The 24,288-nt window shown below is 42.9% G+C and overlaps 1 protein-coding gene across 6 annotated transcripts in view; it reads right to left on the bottom strand.

Annotated features, from left to right (window-relative positions):
* LOC134083260 (activating signal cointegrator 1 complex subunit 2 homolog) overlaps positions 1 to 24,288 on the bottom strand; it is a 63,428-nt gene that overhangs the window by 38,351 nt on the left and 789 nt on the right. For 5 of the 6 annotated variants that reach the window (XM_062539497.1, XM_062539525.1, XM_062539541.1 and 2 more), the window contains exons 2-5: positions 8,209 to 8,378; positions 7,929 to 8,042; positions 7,700 to 7,813; positions 7,465 to 7,572 (exon numbers count right to left, since the gene is read on the bottom strand). In XM_062539497.1, the coding sequence (XP_062395481.1) occupies positions 7,465 to 7,572; positions 7,700 to 7,813; positions 7,929 to 8,042; positions 8,209 to 8,348 (476 nt within the window). In that variant the 5' untranslated portion in view covers positions 8,349 to 8,378. Of the gene's footprint in view, positions 1 to 7,464; positions 7,573 to 7,699; positions 7,814 to 7,928; positions 8,043 to 8,208; positions 8,379 to 20,736; positions 20,831 to 24,288 lie in introns of those variants that run through there. The other variant, XM_062539517.1, reaches the window with a different exon arrangement.

The raw sequence follows: 24,288 nt of genomic DNA, 5'->3' as shown, positions 1-24,288 counted from the left end.
CTGTAGTGTTCTGGCAACTGTCTACCTTGTTATTGCTCATCTGGAATAACTTCTCTAGCTGCCTCCATCCTCCATCCTTTCTGTTTTGTTTGTTTAAAGAACTTGCGATATCCATGATGAGTAGGCTATTGAGTTAGTGAATTAGCTTCACATTGTGTGCTGATAGCGGAGTAAAAGAAAACAACACGTAGCCTAGTTGCGCGCCTGCGTGCGTAATCTCTCCTGTTCAGACGAAATGTGTGCGCGTGGATATAGCTCTATAGCGCATTAAGTTAATTTTGATAACGTGTTGACTGACTTTTTCTTAAAATTGAAGATTGTAAATAGCCTTATGGCAGGCAGCTAATGGGATGCTGTGCATATTGGGTGGGTACGGCATGGCATGCCAATTTGGTGTGAATACACACACACACACACAAGGGAAATGTAATAATGATAATGATCAATAGTGAGAACTAGCTTCTCACTACTGCTGCGGCTGCTGCGTTCATTCTGAAATAATCTATTTAAGTCATAAGCCCCGAGAGACCGTAAGCAAGTGCCTAAAACCCCCCTTAGCTGTTCTAAAATCAGTGTAGCCTAAACTATGGACTAGAGTGACTTATTGCTTTTCTAAAACGGTAACTATACATCGATGTATTCATAGATAATCATTCTTCCGCCAATAAATATTTCTTCCATAGGAATGGTTGCCATGCAACATCGACACGCAGCCACTTTAACTTTTGTGCAAGTTGTGGTAGTGCATTAACGAAATGCGGTCAAGGTGTATGTTTGTGTTGGATTTTATAACAGCATCGAACGCGATTCAGCCAATCATCATCAAGGACCGGAACTATCCGTGTTAGAAAATAATATTCACACATCATGTACATTATTTTCACAATTTCCCAGCATAAAAGTTGGGAAGGCTTAGGAAGGCTCCATTACGCGCCGCCCATGCCTCACGCACGAGCAAGTCGGTCTCTTCTGGAGTAGACGCCCAGGTAACTCCGCCATGATAATACCAACAGACCATTGAACAATGCGCCAGGCTTTTAAAGGGAATGAGAGTGTGAAATCTAATTGGTTTATAGCATGCTACGCCCAAAAGACACCCACGACTAATTAACTAAATTAAGACAACCCCTTTTCACTTTGCGCTGAGCGCAATGTTCACTTTTCAAGCTGTCATTATAGCCTTTTGCGCTAGGACCGCCCCCAAAGAAACTAGCGCGAGTGACTTGCGACAATGCCCAGTTGATCCTGATAATAGAGCCCTCTGTGTTGATGTGGCTATTCCATCTAAAAATGTGATTATTTACCCTAATAATAAGCCATGGATAACGTAAGAACTAAAAAGTGTTATCAACCGGAAAAAAAAAAGACATTCTATTCAGGGGACCTGTAGAGAACAAAGATGCCTCAAGAGAAGTCAAAAATGAAATAAGGAAAGCAAAAATCCAGTATAGGAATAAGATTGAAAAGCGATATAACAGTGGGGATCTAAAGGCAGCTTGGCAAGGTATTAAAACTATGACAGCCATTAATCAACCTGTAAGCAGAACAGGGCAACCTATAATATTAAATGGTATAGACAATGGCGATTTACCAGATACTTTTAATACATTTTTCTGCAGGTTTGAAAGGTCTTTTTTCCAGACAGCATAGGCACACTAAGAGAGATGTTAACGCCCCAGAGAGAGATAGAAATTCAACAGACAAAAGTCACAACACTACTTAAAAACACAAAAATAGGAAAGGCTGCTGGCCCTGACACAATCTGTAGCCGTACACTGCGTTATTGCGCCGAGCAGCTTAGTGAGGCCTTCACATTTATCTTTCAAAAATGTGCTGACAGTGGGGATATACCTGATCTATGGAAAACATCAACAGTAATACCCATTCCCAAAATAAAATCTCCCAAAGACCTCAATGATTTCAGACCAATAGCATTAACCTCCCTGGTAATGAAATGCTTTGAAAAGATCCTCAAAGATACAATCATCTCCCTAACTGTAGGCAAACTAGATCCACTACAATTTGCATATCAAGCGGGCAAGGGTGTAGAGGATGCAAAGCTCTTCATTCTTGACAAGGTGTTTAAACATCTGGAGACACCTGCATCACATGCAAGACTTTTATTTGCTGACTTCAGTTCAGCTTTTAACAAGATGCAGCCCCACATTCTAATTGAACGGCTAGCCTCCTATTTTAAGCTACCCGAGCAGATCCTACTACTAGTTTTCAACTTTTTAACAAACAGAAAATAGTAAATGGAAACACATCCTCTGTCTTGGTATCGAACACAGGCTCTCCCCAGGGCTGTGAGCTATCCCCCCTGCTTTTCATACTATACACTGATAACTGCAGGTCATCTTGGGAGAACAGCTTCTTGGTGAAGTTTTCAGATGACTCGGCCCTGTTGTCTCTTCTCCAGGTTGGTCAATCTGACCATGGCAGAGCTCTCACAGAGTTTGTTACATGGTGCGATGACAGCTTCCTTGACCTAAATGTGTCTAAAACTAAAGAGCTCATCATAGACTTTAGGAAGTGCAGGGAGGATCCAAAACCGAGCGTGATTCATAATAAGGCTGTTCAGATAGTCCAAACATATAAGTACTTAGGTACAGTGTTTGACCCACAACTTAAATTCAGTGAGAATACAGATAGCATAATTAAGCGAGCAAACCTAAAACCTAAAAATTCTATCAAGCCTTCATTGAGAGTCTACTAACATTTTCTTTCATTTGCTGGTTTAATGGACTATCAGTGAAAGACAAAAAGAGCTTGAGCGACATCGTGAAGGTATGCTCAAAAATCACTGGCTCCCAGCTAAACAATCTCTGCTCTCTCTGGAAAACAAGGGTGGTGCAGAAAGCAGAGAGGATAGTGTGCCAACCAAATCATGTATTAAGCCATGGACTGGTTATCATGCAGTAGGTTTCATGTGCCAGTACGTAAAACCAACCGCTATGCAAACACCTTCATGCCCTCTGCCATTAGACTGTTAAATGAACATCATGCTAGACTGTTAAAGAATACACATAATACAGCAATACTGGTTTTTGCACCCTGCTGCTCTGTTCTGTCACTGGTGAATGAAGTGTGTGTGTGTGTGTGTGTGTGTGTGTGTGTGTGTGTGTGTGTGTGTGTGTGTGTGTGTGTGTGTGTGTGTGTGTGTGTGTGTGTGTGTGGACAGGAGATGTATGACTGCTGTGGCACTTACTTACTTGTTTATTTGTCTATTTATTATCATTTTTAACATTGCATACATTCTAGTGAATGCCAATGCGCTTTCAAACTTTTAACCCCTTAATGGATGGGTTGGCTGTAAACTGAATTGCCCCTTGGGGATTAGTAAAGTTTTCTGAATCTGAATAGAACGCCGGTCATTATCGGAAAAAAATTCCCGACAGGATGAACTGCTTTGCTTCGTCCTGAAGGGAATTATTTTCCGATAATGACCGGCGTTCTATACATTATCGCGCTTATTATACAGCTACTTGCCAAAACGAGAAAAAGAAACTCATCTCAATGTGTCTTTAGCAATGACTTGGCTACCGTTTCGTGGCTTCCGCAACAACTAGCGGAGTGAACCCGTTGCCATTGGCAGCGATCATTATACCTTCGGAGCGGTCATTATGCAAAAATAACTGACCGTAGAACGTTGGGGAGGTCCATTCAAAGTGAATGGGAGCTCCCTCAACATTCTAGAGAGCCGTATAATAATTGTGTCCATTTTTCTGTTTTGCTTTGTTGTTCTAAACACACTTATTATACGGCTCTCTAGAATTATTTTTTGCTAATAGTTTTTAATAACAAATTATCTGAAATAAACGGATGAATCACAATACTGTTTACCATTAACGAAAAATAATTTCGCCAGCCAATAATTTTCTAAGCCAAATTGAGCCGCCATCTGACAAACTTTGGCTAAGCCAGTTAGACTTTTTGCATCTAAAAAATAATTATATCATAGAGACACACACGAAAAATAAAGGATAGCCTAGAAACTGGGCCTACATGAGATTTTCCCACTGGATTCACCACATCAGTATTGTGCTCGTTGCTACAATACACAGGACTCACAGTGAGTTGATGACCAATTGAGAATCTGTGATGTTTCTCACGCTGAGATGATATGGGGGAAAGAAAGGTAGCCCAATTTTGATCTTGCTTTGTATACTTTCCTAATTCCTACGTAGGGCTACTCAGACTTCTGTTAAATCTTCAGGGCCCAGTTGCACAAACACCAAAACCAAAGATTGATGATTGAACCAAATATTCTGGAACAGACGGATTTACAGCATTGAACGCGATATTAGGCTAGGCCTACTGCGACTTCCACCGTTTCCAGAGATTGCTGCGCTGTTCACAACGCACGCAGCTAACAATTTCTGGTTAGGAGAACGTTTTTTTCTTGGTTAGGGGAACATTGCCTGAAAGTTGCGAAAGTTGCCCTATGGTTCCCCACGAAAGTTTTCCTGACGAAAATACAACGTTTTTTTCTGGTTATTTATTTTGGTTAGCAGAACGTTCTCCTACCCTTTAGGGAACGTTACAATATTTGGTTGCATTAACGTTCCCCTAACCTCCCAGCAACAATGAACGTTTAGGGGGGAAAAATATTAGATTTATCGTGACATGCGATTTGTTTCATTATTCATAGGCTACTAGCCGTCTGCGACGAAGTGTGTGGACATAGAGGGAGCGTACGTCATTGATGAGAAAGGCAATGTCAATTTACTATATTCAACACTTACCGTGAGCTGCTTGCTGAACTGCGAAGAATACGGCCGGCTACTCTTATGTGTCAGCTAAACATCTAAATGCGGGTTAGGTCTAATACTTTCTTGTCTATGGTGTCTTTTTCCCCATAGGCTAACTATTAAGTCAGATCGGTTGTTCAAAACATCAGCAGAGCAGGCTAGCCTAAGATGAAATGTCCCAACCACGTTTCAAAATTCAAATCTGTCTGCTTTTATTGCATCGTATTCCATTAAAAGTCTATGAGAACTATGATGAATTTTTGGTTTAATTTGTTTTAAATTGGGACAGGGAATTGTGGGATAGGCTAAGTGAAAACAGTAAACAACAAAACAGTAATCGTAGGCTATAACTTGGACAGCCAATTGTTTTTGTAAGCAAACTGGCTGGTGGAGATTAACCAAGATTATAACTTGGGTTGATTGCTCAGCCCAACTGTTGACATTCTGTGCGTGTCTGAAAGACTGTATTTCACAAATGAAACCAGTGCGAGTCGAGAGTTGACTGCAGGGCAGAATTTGTTTGCCTATAGAATATGGCTAGCTAGCTCTTCCGCCAGCCGGTTTACCCTGTAGCAGTGTTTTTTTTTTTTACCGTATTGGATTTAATGGCTCAAAGTGCATGGAAAATGATATGGAGATTCGATACCATACAGCCAGTACGTCAGTAACATTATCTCTGTTATCCAAATGTCTTAAAGTTAGCGTGGTACAGAGTCTGCTAACACAACACACCAGAGCTGGCTGTTTTTTTTTCACGGACCCGAGATGATGGAAGTAGCTCCTGTCAACCTTTCGCACTAGCTGCCCCTTTCTTGCTACTTAGACGGGCTATATAGGCTCTGGTAGGCATATCAATCCAACAGAGGGGGGAAGAATAGAATAGGCTTATACTGATGTCGAATTTGCAACTAATTATTCCGACTAATTTGCAGTGTGGCTGCTGGCCGTGTTCAATTAGAAACTCGATAGAAAATTTTCATCAACAATAACCCAAGCGCAGGACCAGAAAATTGCGTTCTATATGGTTATACAAATAAGATACCAAAAAACAGCTAAGTAGCAACGTTGTGTGAAAAGAGAAATGCAACCAGAATATAACGTTTCTTTTTTTAGTTGCAAAAACGTCCAGGGAACTTTGATAACCTGGAGCTAACGTTCTCTTCAGGGTATTGGAAAGTTACTGAAAAACTAACCACAGGAGAACCAACGGCTAACGTTTTTGCTTGCTGGGATTCAACCATAATATAACGTGTCTTTTTTTAGTTGTAAAAACATTAGGGGAACGTTAATTTTTTGACAACCTGGAGTTGTTAGTAAACCTAAAAGTTGTTAGTAGGTTGCTGAAAAACTAACCACAGGGGAACCAAAAGCTAACATTACTTAAAGTTAGCAGAACGTTATTTGCTTGCTGGGCATGCAGTCTACATTGAAGTGAAACGTGCAGAACTTTGTCCAAAACAATAGGGAAGAACCGGCACAATCGTAACACTTTTTTATTTTCTCAGTTCAAACTAGCTTTACACAAAGACGATAGACTTGAGACCTCTGAAACTTCACCAGAACAGAGTCATACATCTATACCCTATGAAAGTTTAAACAGAATTTAAAAAATATTTTATAGTTTGTTTATAATTTAACTGAACAGTGACATGTACCTTTGTTACAACCTAGACGCAGCCTTAAAAAGTGCGGTACAGTTGTAACGGTATAGAGTCCAGTGCGGCCCTCTGTAAATTAGTGACCTACTCTCTAGTTCTGGGTAGGAAAGGCCCAGCAGGAGACATGACGATAGATGTGTTCCAGTCTGGGGTCACATGACACGGGGTTACAGCCAATCAGCACAAGGACAGCATTCTACATTCAACATTTATGTCAAAAGACACTGAAATACTGATTATTGTCCCTGTCTACCAGATGTGAACATGTAAAGGATCGTTACTAAAGGATTTGTGATGATGTTCGTAATATGGCCTCGTTCAAAGACCACAAGACTGCATTGTACTCCTACGTGTACAGACATAGATGCCAACAAGTCTAGATGCTTCCGTGTAGAGCATTTATTTTACAGCGCAGATCAATAATGTGTCGGCCAATCTTTTGGTCGTCCCTTACATCACATACATTTCTATTTAGCCACAAATCAAGTTAATGCACTTACCTAAAGATCACTTTAACCACCTACTGTATATTCCACCGATACTGTCTGATGACTGTTTCAGAGGGAACTTTATGTTCCTGTTATAAAATATTTTACAGCTAACACCAGGACTAAAGTCCATCATTCACTCACTCACTCACTCACTTGATCACTCACTCACTCACTTGATCACTCACTCACTTACTCACTCACTCACTCACTCACTCACTCGATCACTCACTCACTCACTCACTCGATCACTCACTCACTCGATCACTCACTCACTCACTCACTCACTCACTCACTCACTCACTCGCTCCGTCTCTCACTCCCTCACTCGCTCGCTCACTCACTCCCTCACTCGCTCAGTCTCTCACACGCTCGCTCACTCACTCAGTCTCTCACTCCCTCACCCCCTCACTCACTCACTCACTCACTCGCCCCCTCGCCCACTCACTCACTCACTCTCTCACTCTCTCACTCTCTCACTCTCTCCCTCACTCACTCACATATTTACTGAAATAAATGTTAATTGTTTTTTACCTACTGTACACACTCACTCACTCACTCACTCACTTGGATTCAGAGTGTGGTGGTTCACTGCTGAAGTCTGGACGTTTAGGCCGGGACATATCACTCTTCACAGACACACAGCTGGGAGATGGAGGTCTGTGTGTCTCTGATCTGGAAACACAAAGACACAATAAATGAACACAACATTTAGATTCAGTTACACTGCTTTTTAAAGACTGCTATAGTATAGACACACACACACACACACACACACACACACACACACACACTCACTCACTCGGATTCAGAGTGTGGTGGCTCACTGCTGAAGTCTGGACCTTTAGGGAGGGACATATCACTATTCATGGACACACAGCTGGGCACTGGAGATGGAGGTATGTGTGTCTCTGATCTGGACACAATCAATCAACAAAACATTTCGATTAATTTACACTGCTTTTTAAAGACTGCTATAGTAAAGGCACACACACACACGCACACACACGCACATACACTCACACACTCACTTGGGTTCAGAGTGTGGTGGGTCACTGCTGAAGTCTGGACGTTTAGGGAGGGACATATCACTATTCATGGACACACAGCTGGGCACTGGAGATCGAGGTCTGTGTGTCTCTGATCTGGTAACACAACAACACAATAAATCAACACACCCTTTAGATTCAGCTACACTGCTATTTATAGACTGCTAATAGGCACGCACACACACACTCACACAAAAGCAATAAACAGAACAGTATGTATGAGAATGAGTGGAGCAAGTAGGTCTGAGATCAGGAAACTCACCCTCCACCAGAGTGTGTTGGTGACCCAGGATCAGCCGTGTCTTCAGCATTCTTCATGGTCCTAAAGCCATGTGCTGCAGACTCTGGTCTGAGTGTCTCACTGGGACCTGCAGCCTCCTCTCTCTCCTGAGAGTCACTCATCCCAGCAGCAGTGGGAGAGTCTTTCTAGACCTGAAGAGGAAATATAGCTTTACAAGTCAGATGCAGTGTTCCCCAGCAACAGTGGGGTAATCCTTATTATTATTACTCATAGAATAATTGTTAAACAGGCAGTCCGTGGACCAATGCTGTCCAGTGAGCAACAAAATTTGGCCCACCAGATTATTCTGGTGATCCGATTTGTTTTTTAGCATATTCACCACTCGGACCACTGCTGCTTTGGCCCAAAGTCCTCCTGGCCTTACACTTGTCTACCCTGCTGTAGTGGTCACTTCCCTTCATATACCAGAGACATCAGGGAGTGTGATGCTCCAGTGCACAGCTGAGCAATTACAACACTGGGCATTCAGAAAACATTTTCAATTCATTCAGAATTGTGAGCTGAGGGCACGTGAACAAAAGAGCTGAATGTTTCTGTTAATTTCTCCTTTGTCATGTAGGCGACATCTCGTTTGTCACGTAACGCTGGCTGGGCTACTTCTAATAGACTAACCCAGAGATGACCGGAGCACTCAGATTCCTGTTCTCATTTGTCACGTAGAGGAACGCCGTGACGAATGAAATGGAGGACAAATAAAACATTGCGATTTTCTCCTAAGCCGTTCAAAACTGAAACGTCAATTTTTGTCACCACATACAGCACGCAAGACTTGCCAGACCCAGGAAAAATCGTGTTGATACGTCAAGCTGATCTGAGCTGATGTTAGACACGGGAAAGCATTTTGACGTGCGCTAAGTACATTTTCAGTTACGGCGATTTTTTTCAAATATCAAGTTGTATGTACGGCGTCATGTAATGCTATCACGTTCAAACAATAGATGAATTGGTAGTGTAACTTATCCTACTGTATGCAATGTCAAAGTTAGTTAGTTTAGGAGAAAAACGGGTTTTGCTGCGAGAAGTCACTGTTGGGACAAATGAAACATGACGTCGTCTTCCGGTTGACCTTGTATTTTTAAACAAATATGTTGGGCTGATCAGCTTGTCACTCAACATCACTTAAATCTGTGAAATAATAAAGTTAAATCAGTATAGTGTAGATATAGCTAGTACAGATATAGCTATGACTCCCACCGACCAATGTGCATTTGAATGTAGCAAATATTATTTGATAATTACTTAAATATTGCGAGAATTCTCCTAAAAATTGAACAGCACTTACACAAAATTTCTTTTGACAGATATATTACATGAAAATGTGAATAATGTTTACAGTTTCTTCATATTTTTTAATGTTTCATTTGTCCTACCCCAGCGTTTAAACTGTCCCTGCCACTTGGGACATTTGAAACAAATGACCACTTCCGTTCAAACTGAAATTACACCACAATCATTATGACCGCCGCTAGCATAGCTAGCGAAGCGGTCATATAGTTGTTGTCAAAGTTTTTCTTTTTTATTCTTTTTTCCCGTCATTTTTCGTCAACGATTCCCGGGACACCGTAACACCGGAGCACATGAAACTTGGTGGGCATGTAGCCCCAGTACACTTCTGTGGAAAATTTTCGTTTCGTCCCCGGGGGGTTTGATTGGTCGTGGATCCCAATCAAAAAGTGATCAATAGGCACACTAACTCAGAAACATGTCAAGCTGCATTTAGACATGTATCAAAGATCGGCAATACTATCATCTTTGTAAGACCGATAAGACGATCTCCTTTCATGTCGTGCACCTTTTCTTTCATTTTCGTCACTGAAAATTAAAGGAACCGTATGTAGGATTTTGGCCAAAACGAGTACTGCAATTACTTTCAAAATACTGTAGAGCGGTGTATCGCCTCCCCCTCCCCTCTGAGTCGCGGTTGCCAGCTAGCTGCAGCAGGAACGTAGGCTGCTAGCTTTCAATGGCAAGTGCTGTTTTCCTCAGCATAATGACAGAGAAACAAACTCTGATAATGCATTGCTAACGTTAGCAATGACTAGGCTATTTTTAGGGCTGACTGTTCACACTGCCTTTAGCAAGTGTCCAAATCGGATATGGCTCTGTTCAGACTGGGACACATTAGTAACAGATCTGACAGGTTGCTGTAGCAACGAAAACAAACATTTCTGCCATCAGGAGGAAATACTTGCTAATTTGGTGTGATTAAACATAGAACAATACAACTAGGTGAGTGTTCATTGAATGCATGCATACGTGTGCGTATTTGCGCGACAGAAACCGAAACTAATCAGTGGCAAGCTCCGCTTCAAACTGTTGGAAGGCTGTTTAATTATTTAATAGAACAATGTGGATTCTTGCAACTTCCCTGAAACAGAGCAGAGACTGTATAATGCTATATTTAGCATTGAGTATTGATAAGTCACGTTAAATATAACATGGTCAAAAGACATAGCCGTAACGTTGCTCCACAACTCGAAATAGGTGGGCGGTCATGCACGTAAAGTCACGTCATGGACAGTCAAATCTGATCTGAGTGTTGGGAGCTGTTCAGACTGAGACGCATCTGTCCATATCCGATACGAATGCGATATGAAACTACCTCCAGGATGTGATTTGGAAAATCGGATTTCATGTGACCTGTCACTGTTCAGACTACAAAAGTGACATCCGATTCAAATCAGAATGGGCTAAAAATCGGATTTTGGCTGGCAGTCTGAACGCAGCCTAAGTCTTCAAATTTTTCTCCATTTTCAGCCGTCTCAATCTCCTAAATCCTTGTTTTATTTAGACATATTTCGGATTCATAACAAGGTCTTTTAGGTTCCATAACGTTAGACATTTTTTATCTGACACGTTTGTAGCTGCAGCTGTCTATGGTGGTAACTAGCATAGCTGGCAACCCGGATGGCGAAATACTACTGACTTCGTGATTCGTAGATAAGTGTAGGGCAGCGCATCAAACCAAAACACAACATAACAACATCAACACACCATATTCTACTTCCGGCGCCGACGAGGGTGGCAGCAACCTAGTAGCTCCGTAGCGTTTTGTGTTTTTACGTGTTTTTTTGTTTACTTAAACATACTTTCTTACTTCGGATTACACACTCAAGGAGTATTTTTTTATTCTATCCTATGGATATGGATCAACAACACCGTTTCGGTGGCAGCAAATTTGTTTACACAAGGAAACAGCTGCTTGCACTACGCATACATGCCGGTGAGTCTAACGCTAACATCCCGGAGGAACTATGGTGCTTTCGGGGCTGCAGAGCTGGACTCAAAGTGAAGACGAGGCGACGGGAGATACGGGAGAAGAAGTGGAGATATAAGCCCGCAGTTCCATCAATGGTGATGGGAAACGTGAACTCACTGGCCAACAAAACTGACGAACTGGCTTCCCTGGTAAGAAATCAGAAACTATACAGGGAATGTAGTTTAATATGTCTCACGGAGACGTGGCTGACTAGCTCCATCCCTACTGCTAACGTTGAGCTACCTGGCTTTAGCGTGGCCCGTTTGGACAGAGACAATAAACTTTCTGGCAAGAAGAAGGGCGGTGGACTGGTGATTTACAGTAACGACAGATGGTGCAACCCCGGTCATGTTACAGTTAAAGAAACTGCATGTTGTAAGGATGTGGAGTTAATAGCAGTGAGCCTTCGACCGTATTACTTGCCGAGGGAATTCACGCATGCCATTGTTGTCTGTGTTTACGTTCCACCACGAGCCCTACCGGACGTAGCGTGTGACATCATTCACTCTACAATTGTAAGACTCCAAACTCAGCACACAGATGCTTTCTTTGCGATCTCTGGAGACTTTAACCACATAACACTGGATTCTACCCTCACAAATTTCTACCAGTTTGTTGATTGCCCGACTAGGAAAAACAGGACAATAGACCTCATGTATGCAAACGTGAGGGATGCATACAGCGCCACCCCCCTTCCCCCACTCGGAAAATCAGATCACAACCTTGTTCACCTGCAACCAATGTACATACCTAAAGTGCAGAGGCTACCATGCGACACACGCACTTTCAGGAAGTGGACACCAGGAGCAGATGAGGCTTTGAGAGACTGTTTTGAGTCCACTGACTGGAATGTACTACAGAATGGTGATTTGGAGGAGGCCACACATTGCATGACTGACTACCTGAACTTCTGTATGGATGTTGTTGTTCCTACAAGAACTGTGCGCTGCTTTCCAAACAACAAGCCTTGGATAACCAGCAATGTCAAGGCCCTTCTAAATAGGAAAAAGATGGCGTTCAAAGAGGGGAACCAGGCAGAGCTGAGGCAAGTGCAGGGGGAGCTCAAAGTCAGGCTGAAAGAGGCCAAGGAGGACTACAGGAAGAAGGTAGAACAGAAGCTGCAGGAGAACAACATGAAGGAGGTTTGGGATGGAATGAAGACCATCACTGGCCTAAGGAAAAGCAGCAGCTCTGTGGAGGGCGATCTGGACAGGGCGAACCAGCTAAACCAGTTCTACAACAGGTTTGATTGCCCTGCTTCAGTGGACAATGGTCGGCCACCATCACCATCACCAGAACCATCAACTGCTTCAGTGGACAATGGTCGCCCACCATCACCATCACCATCACCATCACCAGCACCATCAACTACGGACACTGCTCTTGCTGGTTTAACTGCCCAACTCACACCTCCCCCCTCACCCCCAGTGCAGCACGTCTCCTCCTCCCCTCCTCCCCAGGGTGACCATGACTATGGTAACCCCTCACCCCCTCCCCTCCCCTCCCCCCTCATCATAACGGCAGATCAAGTTAGGGGACAGCTGAAGAGACTCCATCCCAGGAAAGCAGCCGGGCCTGACGGACTGTGTCCAAGACTGCTCAAGGCCTGTGCTGCTGAACTGGGAGAGCCACTGGAGCACATCTTCAACCGAAGTCTACGTCTCGGGAGAGTCCCAACACTGTGGAAGACATCATGTCTTATCCCCGTCCCCAAGAAACCACATCCACGTGAGCTGAATGACTTCAGGCCAGTCGCTCTCACATCACACTTGATGAAGACCCTGGAGAGACTGGTTCTGGGGATACTTAGGCCACAGGTGCGCCATGCACTAGATCCGTTACAGTTTGCATACCAGGAGAAAGTGGGCGTCGACGATGCAATCTCATACCTCCTACACAGGACACACTCTCACCTGGACAAGGGGAAAAGTGCTGTGAGAATCATGTTCCTTGACTTCTCCAGTGCTTTTAACACCATCCAACCCCCCAGACTGAGTGACAAGCTCCTGCTGATGGGTGTGGATGCTCACCTGGTATCCTGGATTGCAGACTACCTGACAGAGAGGCCACAGTTTGTCAGACTGAAGGACTGCCTCTCCAATACTGTAATCAGCAGCACAGGTGCTCCACAGGGAACAGTGCTCTCTCCAGTCCTGTTCACCTTGTACACGTCCGACTTCTGCTACAACACGGAGTCATGCCACATGCAGAAGTTTTCAGACGATACTGCTATTGTGGGATGTATCAGGGATGGGCAGGAGGAGGAATACAGGAGCCTGGTGGAGGACTTTGTGCAATGGTGCAGACTAAACCACCTACAACTCAACACGGCCAAGACCAAGGAGATGGTGGTAGATTTCAGGAGGTCTAAGCCTGCTCTACTGCCAGTCACCATTGAGGAGGTCAATGTGGAGGTGGTGAACACATACAAGTACCTGGGCGTACATCTGGACGATAAACTGGACTGGTCAGTCAACACTGAAGCAATATACAAGAAAGGGCAGAGCAGGCTGTACTTCCTGAGGAGGCTGCGGTCCTTCAATGTCTGCAGCAAGCTCCTCTGGATGTTTTACCAGTCTGTTGTTGCCAGCGTCCTCTTCTATGCTATGGCATGCTGGGGAGGAAGCACTAGGAAGAGGGATGCTGGGCGACTAGACAGGCTGGTAAGGAAGGCTGGCTCTGTTGTGGGAGCTGATCTGGAGTGCATCACTTCAGTATCAGACAAAAGGACCCTGAACAAGCTACACAGCATCCTGGGCTATGACTGTCATCCACTCTACAGCACTATCATACAGCAGAAGAGCTTGATCAGCTGGAGACTACGCTCCATGACATGCACAACAGACAGACTGAGGAAGTCATTTGTACCCAGGGCCATACAACTGTACAATGCTTCACTGAAGGGAAAAGGAGAGTTGGACTTCTATGCATAGTATATCTGCACATCCACCCTCTTATACACTTACATGGCATGGCTTTGTCTACCCTCATGTCTAACTCTTATATTATTACTATGTTAAGTTTATTTTAATTGTCCATATATTATTATTACTATGCTTACATTTTGTACTGTACATATTTATTGCCGGTCACTAGAATTTAATCTTGCACTGTTGGACTTACTTGCACTACCAACTTGACACACACCTCAGACTGGATCACAGTATCACAGTATCACAGTACTAATCCACAGTACATTCATGCATACCTTATCTAGTATTTTACTGCTCCTTTAGTCATGTTGATTTGTTGATTTGCTTTTATTTTTCCTGTTTACATTGTTTACATTGTACTGTATGTTGTGTGTGGTGTCTTAAGCTGCTGGGACCTTGAATTTCCCCTTGGGGATCAATAAAGTATCTATCTATCTATCTATCTATCTATCAACATCAGTTGAGGGCTGCAACTCCACTTTTAAATGACAATATATTGGCCGGACTACTGTTGTCAGTGATATAAGTGTAGCAGGACGAATACTGCTTAGTTCCAAATGGGTAGCAATTACAGTAACTTGCTCTCCTTGCCCCGCCCCTGTGCTTAATTGCTTGCACCTGAAAAGGCCTTCAGATCCCTATAAAGGGGGTAGAAGAGAGGCCATGTTGGAAGGGGTCTGTTGAATGCGTGATCCCCGGATGGCTCTCACCCCAGCTCCATGGGCTCTGTCCCTATAGCATTTGGTCAGCTAGTACTATGGCTGTTTTGCAGCAAGCCAGCGATTGGATTCACTTGCCCTGTGCACTGGATCTGCTTTGGTCCGTCAAGGACCACTGGAAGCACCCTGCCCCGTGGTGCCTGCTCCCTTGTCATATATACTCCATGTTGACCAATGTGGTAGGTTCCTTTTAGTTTTATTTTATTATTTTGGTGACTGAGTGGCTCGTTATAATGATGTTCCCCACTCTTGTAGGCCTGAGCTTGGGTGGAAGCCGACAGATGAGGCTGCTCTGGCCCCAGTCGTGGCGCGACTGGCTGGGGCACCTGCACCGCACGCCGGCGACCCGGGTTCGATTCCCGCCCCGTGGTCCTTTCCGGATCCCACCCCTACTCTCTCTCCCACTCGCTTCCTGTCACTCTACACTGTCCTGTCACATTAAATGCATAAAAGCCCAAAAAAATATACTTAAAAAAAAAGCTGTTATGTAATAAAATAATAATGTCTAGCTGTTATGTAATAAAAATATGTGTAATGGGAAACCACGTCTCTGCCTCCTCACCAATGAAGCTGTGTGTCCTATTGGTTCTAAGGGATGTCCCTGGGTTCCCTCTAATACCTGGGGTGGCGTAGTCAATTCTCCGCAATGCCACATAAGTGTTTGAAATTAGCATGATTTCCAAATGTCTAGTGACATATCGGGGCCATTTTATGATTAATTGAAATACATTTCCTACATACGGTTCCTTTAAGGCTGGGATTATACTTGCCGTTAGACCATACATGGGCAACATCCGGCCCGCGGGCTTTCCCTGACCGGCCCGCGTGCGATATTACGAATCCTTCTATGGCCACGCCAAGTCCCGCCCTATGACGCGCTATGCCGCCCTCTGATTGGCGCCCTAACCCAAACCTTAACCCTATCCTAACCTTAACCCTATCCTAACCCAGCACAGCGTGAGTGTCATTGAGCTCAGCCGATCAGAGGGCGGCATAGCGCGTCATAGGGCGGGACTTGGCGTGGCCATAGTAGGATTCGTAATTTCGCGGCCCACGTAAGGTCCGTGAAAAAACAGCAGTCAAGCGCCTAGCATAGAGATAATGCACGCAAATCACCATCATTGCTTTTATTTTGAAAGTGACTGCTATTTTTACGCCCATACGTCTGTGCAGTGTTTCCCACCAGTGTTGGTAGTAACGGCGTTTAAGTATAACGCCGTTACTAACGGCGCTACTTTGTCAGTAACGAAGTAATCTAATTAATTACTTTTCTCATCGTTGCAACGCCGTTATCGTTACTGAGAATTTAAAGCGTCTCGTTACTACAATTTGGCTGAATGAAGCGAGTTCACTGGATAGGATCATATATGGAATACCCTCCCCTGAGCTATATAAATGTATATTAGCCTAATCACCCTTGGCCTTGACAGACTAGGCATAGCTACCAAGATACTGTACATCAGAGTGGAATATGGAAATAATTTCATTAAAGGCACACTTCCAACTTCAGGAGGGAAAAAAAGACTTGAATAGGCTACTCACCAAATCCAAGCCATTTCATTTGCACGTAGCGAACTTCCCACGATAGCTTATAGGCATAGTGACAAGCAGTGTTGGTAGTAACGGCGTTTAAGTATAACGCCGTTACTAACGGCGCTACTTTGTCAGTAACGAAGTAATCTAATTAATTACTTTTCTCATCGTTGCAACGCCGTTATCGTTACTGAGAATTTAAAGCGTCTCGTTACTACAATTTGGCTGAATGAAGCGAGTTCACTGGATAGGATCATATATGGAATACCCTCCCCTGAGCTATATAAATGTATATTAGCCTAATCACCCTTGGCCTTGACAGACTAGGCATAGCTACCAAGATACTGTACATCAGAGTGGAATATGGAAGTAATTTCATTAAAGGCACACTTCCAACTTCAGGAGGGGAAAAAAGACTTGAATAGGCTACTCACCAAATCCAAGCCATTTCATTTGCACGTAGCGAACTTCCCACGATAGCTTATAGGCATAGTGACAAGTAAATGTGCACTTTCTCTGTCTGTCGGATTTCTATAGTTTCTTGACAGGGCTACTTCACTGAAACTGAACGTTATCTTCAAAGGAGGACCCTATACATTTTAAAGATAGCCTATTTTATTTTTGAGGGCTTTTGATATCGGGGGTTACCTTACAGTAAAATTAATTATTAGCCTATTACACGTCTCTGCTGCATAGCCTACATTTCGTCAGGGCCGTTCAACTGGAGAAGGGGTTGTTAATTTACTCCTGTAGATTGCAAATATAGACTTGCTGCGACTTCCAAACAGTTTTGTGAGTGCTACTTTGTTAATATTTGGGAAACTGCGAGTAGCCTAAGGGGCGGCCGCGACCGCGCAGCCCTGGCTGCTGAAGTGCCACGAGAGCGCAACAAATCGGAAACAATATATTTAAGCTCACAATAATCAGACCGGCCCAAAACGTTAACGTCCCACCGGGAATCCTCCCGCATCTCCCGATAGCCACCCCGGGCCTGGGCTGGGTGGGCGGATGCCATGCGCACGTTCTGACTTCCACCCACTAATTGTACCGAATAATTGGTTTTATTCTTCAATCAGTTAGGCTATAATAAATATGTTTGACGTTAACGATGTTATAGAACATAAAAAATAACGTCAGTTACTTTGCTGAGTAACGAATTACTTTTACAGTGTGGTAACTGAGTTACTAACTCAATTACTTTTTGGCAGAAGTAATTTGTAACGGTAACTAATTACTTTTTAAAAGTAAGATGACCAACACTGTTTCCCACACATAGACTAATTTGTGGCGGTGCGCCACAGACTCAGCACCGGCCGCCACATATTGCGTTTCGTTATTCTTTTTTATTTATTTATTTATTTATTTATTTATTAACGCTATTGAAAAACACGCAGCATTCTTTAAACTGAATTTCCTTTCCCTGCTCTTCCTCTCTGTCAATCACGCATCTGTCTCTCATACACGCACATACACAGCCCCTCCCTTCCGTGCACACCTCGTCTGTCTCCATGAAAACCAACGATATCATCCCTGGAAGCGTGGTCGCACTGATGCACATGACGCTGCTCGGGTGAAGCATAAAGTTCTTCCGCAACCTTTGTAGACTATGCGTGCAACTTTTCCAAACAGTAGAAGTAAACTCATTTTCCTAGGCCCGTTCTCGTGCGCGCTCAATGACATGCCCTTGACATGCACATTTAATCTAGATAAAACATTCACCATCGTGAACGCAATGACGCACAGAAGACGACTGGCTGAATTACTGTTAGATCCGTTTAGCATCATCAGTAGGCTATGGTGCAGACATTTGATTAAAACTCTTGCATTCAAGTTGACTGACCATCTCAATACCAATGTTTTTCAACTCCAAGACCTAAAGGGGTCTGTCCCGAGGAGAAAAGTATTAGCTTACCTGAACAGAAACTCAGTCCAACCAGTAGAGTATGATAAACTTAGCCTGCTACTTTGTTTACAATATTTTGAGGCTTCAACCAGACAGCTGAATTTAAGAGGTGGAGTTATAATATGAATAGTAGGCCTAGGCCATACTCTGCATAAATATTGCTGTTATGAATATCAGAAATGTCAGTATATAGAATGTAGGCCTATAATAATAATTTTATTTCTCATTAGTGCTTAAATGATTGTTTTATTGATAATATTGCTATTCTCCCTTTTTTGTAATTGTTCACTGTTGATTTAATTTGTATTGTTATTTATTTGTATGTCGCTTTGGACAAAGGCGTCTGCTAAATAACCATAACCATAACCATAATAGAGTAATTATTCATAATTACATAATGTGTGTGTTTCAAATAAAGACAAGCTTTACATCTTGTTCAAAAAATCATTCACATTATATGACAGGAGAGGGATAAAAAGGCGATGCAATTAAAAATATGGGTGCACCTACATTTTGTGCCGGTACCCAACCCCCCCCCCCCCCCCCCCCCCCCCCAGACCAAGACATGGGGCGACCACTACACATTGCCTTCTAATCTGTGGGAAACACTGCTGTGCGTGCGTGGATGCATACGACGTAAACACCCTCACCGATGTGCTGGTGAATAAAGTTGTGCGTCGATAAATGCAGTTGCCTTTACATCGGCGCAAAAACCCTACGAGTTGTGTCTCCGGTGTCTGCGTCGCCGACCACCGCAACAGTAGTCAGAATGCTGCGGCTGATTGGTGGCGATAGGAAGTGTTGATTCCAAAATGGTACTGACAGATAGACAGTTTACAATCGGATAACAACGTCATTGTAACCAAAATATGTTTGAGTTTATCTGCAAAGCTTATGTCAGCGAATTAGTAGCCTACTGTACTACTGTATATAGCCTAGGCTACCCACAGGTTGCTTGAAGCAGCCGGCTGAACACACAGGGCGAGTTTGACCAATCACAGTCTTTTGTATAAAGTTAAAGCAAACATATAGCCTTAATTCTCAAAATTCGTTCGTGAATGTTGATTAACTAGCCTACTATTTTCTGTTCCACATTTTCATAGTCTAATTCTGTAGAGTTAATTTAAATTATGGTATTTGAAATATTGCTTGAAATAATGGTGGCACAGGGATAAGTTTGTAGGCTACTGACTCCATCACATTTTCATGGCCTAGCATTAGAAGCTTTTTTTTTACATTTGTATACTGAAAAACAACATGTCAATGTCAAACGATTACTTTATTTTAAATACTGGACATATAGGCTATGATTGCCGTTTTTACTTGGTCTCCCTCACATTTTCATCTCTACTCTTACTAGTGGGCCTAGTAACCAAAACCATACGATTTACTTAATGTTGTACAAGAACAGAATAGAATTGAACAGAATTGAGTTCAGACTTGAGTTTGGCGTTTTGGGTCCGGCCCTCCGCAACAGTCCCAGTGTCTCATGTGGCCCCTTGGGTAAATTAGTTGCCCACCCCTGCGTTAGACCAAGCGTAAGCGTATGCGCCTGTGTGCGACCTGCTGTGTCCTGTGTACAGACTTGCTGCAGCATTAATATGCACCCAACTGGAGGTCTTCATTAGGGGGAGACTATAGTACTGTAATATCAGACGTGGATGTGGCCTGATGTGCCATTGTTTACTCTCATGATTGCCCCCGTCGTTGATGTCGATAATGCATCTTGCGGTCACTTTTTTGGCAATGATCGCCCCCTACTATCTTGTCAGTATTGCATCTCGCGGACGCGTCATGTTCGCTTGCGACGACGTGCACGACCGACGCACCAAATGACCGCAAAATACGCGAGGCAACCATGATACGAACACGTACGCGTTGTCTGCAGCAAGTGGAACTTCACTCTAAGAGCGCTAGAAGTAGCCTAACCTATCCCTCTTCATTATCAGCCAATTTTACGGAGCAGAATAAACTAATGTAGGATATAAGCCTACTCACCACGACGCGTAGGTCTTTCTAAAATATAAATGTTTCAAAGTCCAACAAAGCCTGTCCATTACATCCGTGGAACACAATCCCTGAAATGGCGACAACATTACAACCTTTCACTTTCGATATCGGCGTTCTTCAAGCGTCACTTACACTGCTACTGTGTTCAGGATATCAGGGACTCATTCTGCAATTCGCTGATGACACCGGCGTAGTCTGGCTCACGTCCAGCATGGAGCTCAGCCAACAAAAAGGGTATGAATTATTTGCACGTTGTAGCCTTCTTCAGTTCAGTTAAAAAAAAAAAAAAATCAATCAGATTGTGGAATCATAGGAGGGTTGTCAAAAAAAGTAGAAACTGCACATTTTATCTGTAGTCTTTATATCAGGATTTCTTCCCCAAAACAGCAAAAATACAATATATGTTGGACTCCCTTCTAACAAAAAATATTTTTTTTGCAAATGTTCTTCACAAAATCACACGCTTTGCGCTTCCACACACTTTACTTCAGATCATGATATAGTCCATATACAATCATGTTGTGTATGTATTTTTGCTTCTGAGGGCTTCAGAGACAATATGAAGTAGGCTTCTGACCTGAGAGATAATTATGTGACTGATCATTACAACTGATTAAATGTGTATAGTGTACAGTTGTCTTTGAAACATTCAAAAATGACCTGGAAATAGAAACAGAGTGCAGGGGCGTAGCCAGAGGGGTGGCTCCGGGTGGCACAGGCCACCCTTGAGATTCAATTGGCCACCTCAAAATCCTAGTCTACGATTCGCCATTAACAGTCAAAGGCGAGACCTTTCTTGATGCACTTGCAGCACACTAGTTTGAAATATCAGGGTTCAGAAATATAAGCAATCTAGCAGCAAACATGCTTGCAGTTATAGGCTACATGGCTTATTGTTTTTAGCATGTGAGTTTACAATAGGCCTACAGGCTACTGCTTGTGCTAACATGAAAACATATATTTACCTATTGCATCTGCCAGTGCCCATTTATCTTCACACACACACAAAACCCAGTATTGCAACTGTGGAATCACGTCATGTAGGCAAATTTGTATATCTGCCTATTCTATCTACTCAGCCAAAACTGAGTATGTTGTATGTTGTATTGTAAATAGTCTACTGCCCTAATGTAGGCTACTTCTGTAATATTGCCATTGTGGAAAGTTTACATAGCTTAGGCCAGTGTTTCGTAACTGGTGGGTTGGAAACCCAAAAGTGGGTTGTGGTACTGATCTGAGAGATGGGTCATGGAGCTTGTGGCTAAAAAGAAATATTAAAAATCGCCAATTTAAAATGCTACCTGATCAGATCTAACATTGGCCTGTTATTTTGATAAACTTTACTCCACTTTGCATGTCTTATGTAGGCTACCTCACCATATTAGTTGGCCTGAACGCTAAATATATAGCCTACATATAGTTGGTCACAACTTTATGAACATATGAAATTATGGGTTTCAAAACCAGACCAGTTAAGAACCACTTATTTCACACATTTCACACTTCCACTTTTGCTCAAATGGCCTAATTCCTGAACAGGTTTTGTTCAGAGCTGAAAATGAGCTGAAAACTGTATTTGACATTTTATCCAATTACAAAGACATTTGATGTGAGAGTATGGTCTTTGTCCTTCTTTGTCCTTCAATTTATGATATGGTGCTTGGTGCATGGTTTTACTCATGCGTGTGTGCTCATTTAACAACTTGAGCCTGTTTCTGTTTATCTAGATGCCACCCTTGAATTAACCAGTGCCCCACTAGGGCCACCCTTGTTACACATCTCTAGAATCGCCACTGACAGAGTGTTAAGGAAGAACCGTTCTGTCGTGGTTCTGTAAATGGGACCAATGTGTGATTTGAGAACTACACACTGCACATTAGCAACCAACTCTCTGTGCCTTGTCTTGTCCCTGTTACTACTTATGTGTCGCAGAACAGGAACCTGCTGCGTATCACTGAGTCAGGCCCGTTTTAAACTGTAACTTTGTTACTTTTAATACTTTCCTGTATAATAAATATGAAATGAAATGAATATGAGTAGGAATCTGAAAGCAGACTGTTGTTGAAGGCTTCCAAATGGAGTCCAGTGGGGCCGGTTGCACAAAGCACCTTAAGTTAAGGTTTTCCCTTAAAATCTGACTTAAGGCCCCCTTAAGATAAGATCGGTTGCACAAACACCCTTAAGTATTTTCCTTAACATTTTCCCTTAAGTATTTAAGGTTTTCTACTTATCTTATAAGAAATCCCTTAAACCGTTGCACAAACGACCTTAGCAGCCTAAGTAAGGGGAAAAACCTAAGGGACCTCTGACCCTACCTTAAGCATATTATTATCTGAGTTAATGCTGATAATTTAAGTTAATTAACCACTTTTGGCAACTGAAAATAAAACTTAAGCTAATATCATTACTCTTCTATCAAATAGGCCGACCAGAATTCGTTGTGTAGCCTAGTTTATTTAGGCCTAGCGATGGTAACATAGGCTACTCAATTCACCCTAATTGAAGCTTACGATGGGCTTTGGTTCGGTGCCCCAGTCAACAACACGAAACAAATTTTTTTTTGTTTTGGTGCAGATGACAGAAAAATCATAGCGCACACACAGCGCAGGATAACTAGCTAGCTAGTATTGTTCAGTTCATGTCTATATCAGGATTTACTTGATGAATGGATAAATGTCACCGAATTATTACGGTAAGATTATAAGATCATTAGGCTATTGTGTTTGGTGGATTGCTGGCTAATAGCATAACTTACTAGCAAGCTAGTTACAACAAGTGTGCTGAACCGGCTCTGTGCTGAACCAGAGACACTTGGCTGAACGTAGGGTAGGCTACGTTATTTATTGCTAACGGTAGGTAGATACATCGATAACTTCGTGAATGTCACTGCTCTAAGGTGCGCCGTGTTTGGCCGTCACCTGTCAAACTGGTCAAAGTTAGTTACACTAGTTACACTCAGACTTGTAATGTGTTATTCGCGATCCCATAGACAAATGCACACAGCTTGATAATATTTTGGACAGTCCCGCATTTCACCCTCAGAAAAGAAAGCGCAAATTAGCAAACAAACAATCTCCGTGGAAACTGTAGAATTTTCGTGCCAGAAAACCGCTTTCAATGCAGTAAATCACTTAACGGAGTTCCTTACCTAAGGATACCATTTAAGAAATGTTGTGCAACGCCCTTAAATAAATTCCTTACCTAAGGAGAAATTAAGCTTTAAGGTTGATACTTAAGGAACAAAACTTAAGGTGCTTTGTGCAACCGGCCCCAGTGTTCCAGTGCAGTTTAGTAACTGATTAACAGTCTTGTTCATGCTGCTGCCTACATGCACCTGATCTCCTCCCTGAGGACTCTTATCATGATCTATAGAGTCCAGAGCGGCCCTCTGTAAATTAGCCATCAACTTTCCAGTTCCGGGTAGGAAAGGCCCAGCAGGAGACATGACGACAGATGTGTTCCAGTCTGGGGTCACATGACACGGGGTTACAGCCAATCAGCATAAGGACAACATTCAACATTCAACCATTTATGTCAAAAGACACTGAAATACTGAATCCTTTCCCCGACTACCAGATGTAAACATGTAAAGGATTGTTACTGAAGGATTTGTGAAAATGTTCGCAATATGGCCTCGTCCAAAGACCTCAAGACTCCATTGTACTCCTCCGTGTACAGACATCT

This window comes from Sardina pilchardus, chromosome 1 (genome assembly GCF_963854185.1).
Source record: "Sardina pilchardus chromosome 1, fSarPil1.1, whole genome shotgun sequence".
In the NCBI taxonomy this organism is placed as follows: domain Eukaryota; kingdom Metazoa; phylum Chordata; class Actinopteri; order Clupeiformes; family Clupeidae; genus Sardina; species Sardina pilchardus.
This window is presented reverse-complemented; position numbering and strand designations above follow the sequence as displayed.